An 8,492-nucleotide genomic window follows, 5' to 3' on the forward strand; every position below is an offset into this window, starting at 1 on the left:
CCCCCTGTTCTAGCAGGGATCATGTGCCTCTAATTAATGAGTGCTAGGCAGTGTAATGGCTTAGTTATTGTCCTCTGAGTGTGGCCTGATGTGATATTCTGATTCGTAGGGAGCCACAACAGAAAAATGCCAGAGGTGCTTCTAATTGCACTTAAAATGCTTCACTAGAGCAGCAGCAAGAGCCCACAGCACTGCAGCCCCTGAAATCAGAGCCTTGGAGACAGGATGTCACTGCAAGGTTATTCCCTTTGATTGTGTGCTTTTGTGTCTCAGAGCTTGCAGCTGGCTCGGGGCTGTGCCTTAACAAATGCACGGGGACTCTTTGCCTGTTTCCTGGAGAAAAAGAGTGGAGCACCATCTGTTAAATCATTTCAGTGCCTTTGGAATTCAGTACTTTGTACAGAGAGCTAATGGTCTGCTTGAATCCCAGAGCCCAGCAAACTGCCTCAGAGGGAGTTTGGGGGAGAAACTGGAGTGACCATGGCTCTGTTCCTACTTCCCTACCCCCATCTTGCCTGTGTTTGGGCTGGGCACAGGGGTGTTTTCTGTCCTTCCAAGGTTATCCCTGCACAAAACAGTTCATTCTTGAGCAGCCTTTTGCTCCCAGGCTCTGTTGTAAATGCAGCATTATATTTCTTGGTGATTGTCACTTTAATTTGCACTGTCAGCTCCAAACAGAATTTATTTTACTATTTCTTAACCTGTTTTTGACCACTTAATTAAAGCAACATGCTTACACACCTGGGAATGTTCTTTCTTAGTGCCAGTGATCCTGCCTGCCTTTAACATGTGGTACTTTGGTGTATATTATGCACATCTGAATGAAAGTGTTCTTTGATATTCTTGTTTTATAAAGAAATGGTGGTTGGTCTAGTTTTTTCTCTTTTATTTTTCCACCTCAGAAGCTACAGATACCACAAGCATCTTTTCTTACTCTCCAGAAAAAGTCTCTTTAAACCAAACTTGTACGTGATCCAAGGGGTTACACCATGCAAAAGTACCACCATGGCTTATTTCTGTTACCCTCTTCTGTCTACAAACAGAGGGTTTGTGTCTGGGAGGAAAATATTCTTTTATTATTTGAAACATTTTTCAAGGCACCTCCTTGTAGCTGTTCTGACTTGCACATCTTGATATGTTCAAAGATTCTGAAGAAGAAGCTGGCTGCACTAACCCTTGTGTAGACTCTCATCACCTTGGAGCAGTTGAGATTTGATGTGGTTGTGGGTAGATCCTTGGCTTGCAATTTTTTTTTCTTTTTTTTGCAGAGAAAATTGAACAAGGAAAAGGGAGAACATCTCTTTAAGATCCGGGTAGGTCGACACGTTGCCTACCATTCTTTAAAAATAAACCAAAATTGAAATACAGCTTTTAAAAAACAGACAGAGATGCAAAGAACTGCTAATGTTGCTGGTTGCCATGTTAGCCTTTAAGCATAGCAAGGAATGTGTCTGCTTCCTTCATGGAGTAGAAGGAGACTGATTTGCTGAAACTCCACATCTCTGTGAGTAAAATAGTGCTGAATTTCAGCTCCCCAGGCCTGTTCACCATTTGTGTAGAAAAGTTTCCCCTGACCTGGCTGTTGTAAACAGAGATGGCACTCATCACTGGATACACACAGAGGCTGGGATGGCAGCCAGGTGGAATCCTTTGATACTTCACAGCTCCCACCAGGAGCTCTATTACTGTCCAGACTAGATAGTAAACTCATAACTAATCTGAGCAGGTCAGTAGTGCCTGTAACTGGAATTTATGATCTGCTTATCTCTGGTGGTGCTTAATCTTCATTTATTATAAATAATCTTCCTTCTCATAAGAATATTTTTCCTTCAGGATTTAGACGTGACTTTGCATTTGGTAGGAGACTCAGAAATAACCATGCAAGGGAGGCTGAGGAATCTGTGCCATGAAGAGCTGTTGATTAACTCTTCAGTCCAAGGTAGCTGTGACTTTAACTGCAAAACCTGGCAATGAGTGATGGGACTTAGGGCGAAACAGAATTACTGGACACCTTTTATACAGTTTTGGTAGGTTTATGGAAAACCAGCCTGTGGAGTAGGTCATGGATGTGAAGAACAGCTCTACACAAGAATCTTCGAAGTTGTGGTGCTTATAATTGCTTTCATCATATCCCTCAGTGTGAGTCATTCACCCAGCTGTGCTTGCACTCTAAGCATTCCCAGGCACTGATGAGATATGGGAATGGTACTGGATCATCCTGCTGTGCAGGATGGGGAGTTTGATGTAAGACTTTTTTGGTGAGGAGAGCAGAGATCAATATTTAGACAGGCTTTTTGGTGGGCAGTGGCTTGTGTTCTCCTGCTGCTCAGGTATTACAATGAAGTGGATTATCCTAAAAGAGAAAAATCTTGCTTTGTCTGAACTCCTTGAGGCACTTGAGAAGCCTCTGTGGCCAGAATCCTGGCAAGACCTGAGCTTACAAAAGGAGGGGCACCAAGTGCCTTGGTAGGACACTCTGCACTCACTGTGGAGAACATAAAATAGAGGTGTGGGGTCTGGAGGTGGGCCAGGTAAGTGTTACAAAATGCTGGAGGTGCCTCTTGGCTTCAGTGGTTAGATCAGCCCAGGTTGTCACCTACTGACACATGTGTGCCCACCACAGTGTCCTTTCCATGCTGGAGGTTTTTGTACCAGCACCCCATGGCAAGTGAGAGGTTTGGCAGATGGACAGCAAGGCCCTGGCCTGTGCTGGAGGTTGGTTGCTGTTTGGTGTAAGTCTGAAGGCTGTGTTACATCTGGACACTCTCAGTGCATCTCAGTCCAGATCTCTGGTATTTTCATGATGCTGCTGGAATTTTGGCAGCATGTGGTTTTGCATGGACTGGTTTTGTGAGTGCAAAAGTAGTGTTAGGAGGGAATGGAACTTATTTCCCAGTACATCTCTTCACTGTGTGCCAGGTAGCACAGCTTGTCAGTGTATGCTTTGATCCAATTGCTGGTTGCACTGAGCTTGTTGAACTGAGTTTCAATTGAATTTTGTCCTATTCTTTCCATTAATCCACTTAAAAAATAATCAGCAAATTTGCTTCTGCAAACTTCCTTAAGCTTTCTTTGCCTGAGCAGGTGGTATTAAAGTTCTTACACCCTCTCAAAGACCCCTCTGTGTTTGGTGATGTGAGAAAGCAAATGAGCTGCAGTGCAAGTCTCTGGTCCTACAGATGATTTACTGAGTCCAAGAGGTGAAACGTTGCACCTTGTAAAGCAGCTGCCCTTTGAGAGGTGCTGCTTGGAAAAGCCCATTTGTTGTTCTCAGTCATGGAATGGACCCTTTTTCAAGTCCTGTGCTGGAGCACAGAGAAGGTCATTGATACTGCCCATAACGCAGGTGCTGCTTTGTAACTCTCCTTGCACGGGGGTCTGTTAGAGAGTTGGAATTGCTTTCTGTTTCTGAGGTCAGTACAAAATCCCCACAGAAACAGAATTTCCTCTTTATGCAGCAGTGCTGTTCATTTGAGGAGAAAAATGATGGTTAAATGAGTTTCTCACTTAGGTGGGTGTCAGGATCGTGTAAAGCATGTCTGTGTCTGCATCAGTGTAATGTGTTTAATGGTTCAGCCTCTTGTCTGGTGGAACTGTGGGGGTTTGACTCAAGCCTGAGTCACCTGGACTCTTTTTTTCCCTTCTTCTTTAGTGATGATGGCCAAGGAGAAACCGCCAATAACTGTGGTTGGAGACGTTGGAGGAAGGATTGCCATCATTGTGGTATGAGTGTGAGGGGAACAGGTGGGGGGTGGCTTCCTCACAGCATCTTTACTTCAGCTGTTCCATCCCTGAGGGTCAGAGGGATTCCTGGTATAGGAGTGGGAATGTGTTTTTTAGACACTCTTTTCTCCAGTAGTGGCTTTGGTTATTTCAACTTTCTGTTGAAAACCATTTGCACTTCAGCTCTTTAAGCCCTAAAATGTCCTTGCTGCCTTGATTCTAAGTGTCAGATGTCTGCAAGTAATGAATAAATCCAGGGCACACAGAGAAAACTCCTGAAGTGTTAAAAAACCCCAAACAAAAACCTTGCCAAGCCTCTCTTACTTGCTATGCCATGCTGCAGTGTAAGTAATCAGCATGCAGCTCCTGCCCCATGGAAAAATACTCCTTGCTGATGATAAACTGTGAGTGCATGTGCAGGGATTGATTTGTTTCCAAGACACAACATTTGTTCTCCACACTAGCAGAGGGGTCATTAAACCAGGGAAATAGCATTCACAGATTAGTCATGCACGTGGCTGTCCTCATCAGCAGCTGGAGTAGACAGGGATTCTGTTTTTCATCTGTGTGCATGGCCAAAGCTGCAGTAGCCTGCAGATCCACTCCTGCCCTGCAGCCTCTGAAAACTTCTGGTTTTGATGTTATTTCTGTTTCTGCTCAGGATGACATCATTGATGACGTGGAAAGCTTTGTAGCTGCTGCAGAGATCCTGAAAGAGCGTGGAGCCTACAAGATTTTTGTGATGGCTACTCATGGGCTCCTGTCAGCAGATGCCCCTCGTCTCATAGAGGAATCCTCCATTGATGAGGTGAGTGCTCTCCAGGCTGCAGAGTGGGGGCTGGCACCAAAACTCACAAATTGATGTCCTTCCCAAGGCACGTAGCTCATGTCTGGAATTACTCATTTAATCAGGTGCTTTCAGTTAGCTGGTTCTTCACCGGAACACACAAAAAAAAATAAAAGTGTGTGATTAATACTTGCTCAGATCAGATCTGCTTCCCTAGTGTATTTTCTCCCTAACAGAAATATTAGTCATCCCTGCCTGGACACTTCCCTCCCTGCAGCTGGGGCTGTGTGGCTGCCATCTCACTGTGAGCCCCTCTCCCCTAGCTGATCAGGGGCTGCTGGTACATGAAGAGGAGGACAGGATTTCAAACTTAATAATAGATCCTGTGATCTGAGTGGACCCATCAGCCTGTTGGAGAGTGCTGGCTATGCTGGTCCCCTCAACAGACTGTCACAGAGGGGAGACCATTTATTTTAATCTTTTTTCCTAATATGCAGGGAGTTCTCCCCTTGAACTGTGGAACAGCTGTACACACCCCTCAGGGTGGCTGCTCGGGGAGGGTGAACGTTCCTGCAGCACAACTTCCTTTCCTTTCTGGCCCTCCATAGGTGGTGGTGACCAACACTGTTCCTCACGAGGTGCAGAAGCTGCAGTGCCCCAAGATAAAGACTGTGGATATCAGTTTGATCCTCTCAGAGGCCATCAGGCGGATCCACAACGGCGAGTCCATGGCTTATCTCTTCCGCAACATCACCGTCGATGACTAGACCTGAGCCTGCCCCTGTCCTGGATTCCACAACAGAAGGAAATCTGCATGGAAAGGCAATACCATAAAACATAGGCATAACACAGCTGTTTATTTTTGTAGGAGTGTTGAGGTTTTCAGGGTCTTGAGCCATGAGATCTAATAGAAAAAAAATCAACCTGACCAGCACTTTACAAGTCAATAGAAGGGGCCACTGGCAGTGGGGGGAATTACACCTTAATTGAGAGAGATGGAGAAATGAGGTGGTGTTGAATTTTTAAGTTCCTTTAATGATTTTTTTTTTAGTGTGTTTTCTCTTGCCCTGTAGGGGCAGAAAGAAAAGCTAAACCAGAAGTAGCTGTCAGCTTGTGAGAAGGGAACAGGGACTGCTCAATGCTGTGTGGGCAGCAAGAGCAGCCTTTGGGGTTGTTTCTGCCTGTGTCTCACCCCAGAGCACAGAAGGGAATGTTCAGGCTGTGCTGCTGGCAGAGCTGAGCCAACAGCAGCTCTGTGCCAGCTCAGTGGCCTTTTCTCTCCTGCACAGCAGAGCAGGGACTTTCATCAAAAACCAGTTAGCAGAACATCCCAAAGGACAGCTTAGGGCAACACATAGGCAGGACTGCTCCCATCCCTGGGTCAGGGAGCTGGAACAGGCTTATGTGTGTGTCCCAGCAGAGCAGGGAATGCTAGATAATGTGTTGGCCTTTTCATTTTGCGAGCTTTGGATCATTCTTGCTCTTCAGTGATGAATCACGTGAGGGTCTTGCTCCTCTCTGGGACACTTGTCTGCACTGCAAAACCAGGCAGGATTTTTGGAGTTGCCTGGGGCTGAGTTTGTGGCAGAGTCTTGTGGGGAAGGGAAGTTGGAACAATCTGCTTCTAATGCAGCTGTGCTCTCCAAAACACTAACACTGAACCTGCAATAAAAAGTGTAAGATTTTTCAGCTTTGGTGCTTCCTATGAATCCTGTGCCCTCTGAGGAGCTGCTGTGTCTATTCAGTGGGGCTGTTGCTGTAACAAGGCTCACCTAGCAGCTTGCAGCCTTCTTCCATGGGGAAGTAGAAGTGGCTGATCATTGCTTTCTTGAGTGATACTAATTTTTGGGTGGAGGGAACACTTGAGGAAGCAGCACGAGATACATGTGGAAGGCTTTGTCTCCAGGATGGTATAAGGATAGACTCCCAAGCTGATCTTTCCCCTTGATGAGACAAATACACTCCAGAAAAAACCTAGACCACTGGTGTGCTGATGTGAGGAACAAATAAAAGGTGCTGGAAGCAGTTGCTTCAACAGCACAGGAAATGTTTACTTGTTTAGTTTTGGTTATCTTTATTCTACCCCCTTCTTTTCCACTCCAACATATAAAATGTGCCAAGAGGCCAGCAGTGACTGAGCAGGACAAGCCTTGAATACCAGGCAAACAAATGGACCTTGGCATGGAGTGCTTGGACCACCTTCAGTATCCAGCATGGATTAAACCTCCACGCCAAATTCCATGAGGGATGTACAGAACTGGATGAGGTTTCAGAGTTGATGGGCTTTCCTGCATTTTCAAAGTACCACAAACAAATCTCAGCTGTACTCTGTGACCACAGCCTGGCTCCTTGGCCTGGAGGGGTAATAATGCTGTACTGCAAGTATTGCACAGATCATCTGGAGCTGTGGAGTCCTTGCAGATGTCCGTGCCCCCTTTCTTCTGAGGCAGTATTGCACAATGTTCTTCATCCTGGAAGGCAGTGTTAAAAGTGGGAGTAATATTGCTGTTCTCTCCCCTTGAAAGTGCTTGTCAGACCTGCCAGGAGCAAGGTTGTGTGATGGTTGTCACAAGGGTTTTTGGGTGAAGGAAGAGACGAGATCTTTGACTCCATGATCAGAAGGCTTGATTTATTATTTTAAGATATATGCATATACTATAACTATACTAAAAAGAAAAAGAAGACTTCTTCCAGAGGCTGCTACTTAAGCTAAGAATAGAATAGCAAAAGAATGATAACAAGGCAGCTCTCTCCTACTCTGTCTGAGAGAGCTCAGTTCTGGATTGGCCATCAACTACAAACATCTAAGATGGGCCAATCCAGACTGACTTGTTGCATTCTACAGCAGCAGATAACCTATTGTTTATGTCTATCTCTGAGGCCACAGTTTCTCTCTGTGAAAAATCCTTTCTTTATGATTTTTCCTTCTGAGAATGTCTGCGACAAGGCTGGGGCTCATTGAGGGTTGTTGCCCCATTCAGGCTTGTTTTTGCTGGGCTGCATTTGGGTAGAAACCATGGAATCACAGCACCACTGAGCAGAGGATTGTGCCTGTGTGCCCTGGGCCATTGTCATGAGTGAATGTTTTATGGTTGCTTAAAGAATCACCAGCAAAAGTATCAGCAAAAGTAGGTTTAGTACAGAAGTGGAAGCTCCACAAAGTTGTTGGCAAGGTTCACTCTACTACTTACTACATGGTAAAAGCAAACTAAAATCTAAAACCAATCAATCTAAACCCAAAAATCAATCAAAAAATTATCTGCATTGAGGCTGGAGAGGGGGGGAAGGGGAAGGCTAGGAAAGGGCAAGGATAAAAAGGAAACACAGGATGAGTCACGAGGTTCAGAGCAGACCCCCTTGCAAAACTGAGCCCCAGACTTGACCAACAGTTTAGGCCCAAAGGTTTAACAGCACTGAACAGCATAAGCTGTTAAGCTTTTGCTGAAGTTAAACAATTTAACAATTTCATATAGCATTTACTTAAAAATCTAAAATACTTAATATAGGAGAGCAGCATCCACAGTGTATTTACTGTAGTGCATTCCCACTCACACACAGACCTGAAGGAGCCTGTACAAGGAACCTCTGAAGAATTCCCCTCGAGCTCCTGGAAATACATCAGATATCTTTGCATCTTCTCAACAGGCAGAGTTGAGCCTCAAGGAATGGTCATAATTCCTCCCCATCCTGGCCACAATTCAGGTCAGCAGCTTTCTTTGAAAGTTTGGTAACAAAAATGCTCTTCTGCTCAGGTTGTTATTCAGGCAAGAAAAACAGTTTTCCAAGGCTGGTTGTTAAGAATCAGGAGTTTGTTAGACAGCACAAGTTCCTGGGAGCAGACAGTGTTTCTGATAAGATTGAGAGTTGCTCAGCCCAGGTGCTGTTCTCAAGGCCAAGGCCTAACAAGCATTTCTGAGATCATAGTGCAGCTCAAGAGCTGGGGGAAGGCACCACCAGAATCCACCCTGTGACTAAAAACAAC

General features: G+C 45.2%; 1 protein-coding gene across 1 annotated transcript in view; it reads left to right on the forward strand.

Annotated features, from left to right (window-relative positions):
• Positions 1-6,563, forward strand: part of PRPSAP1 (phosphoribosyl pyrophosphate synthetase associated protein 1) — a 24,838-nt gene extending 18,275 nt beyond the window's left edge. The window contains exons 8-10 of the mRNA XM_005424556.2: positions 3,653-3,723; positions 4,385-4,531; positions 5,119-6,563. Of these exons, the coding sequence (XP_005424613.1) occupies positions 3,653-3,723; positions 4,385-4,531; positions 5,119-5,277 (377 nt within the window). The 3' untranslated portion in view covers positions 5,278-6,563. The remainder of the gene's footprint in view (positions 1-3,652; positions 3,724-4,384; positions 4,532-5,118) is intronic.
• Positions 6,564-8,492: the final 1,929 nt, after the last annotated feature.

The sequence above is a fragment of the Geospiza fortis genome, unplaced genomic scaffold, assembly GCF_000277835.1.
Source record: "Geospiza fortis unplaced genomic scaffold, GeoFor_1.0 scaffold244, whole genome shotgun sequence".
In the NCBI taxonomy this organism is placed as follows: Eukaryota; Metazoa; Chordata; class Aves; order Passeriformes; family Thraupidae; genus Geospiza; species Geospiza fortis.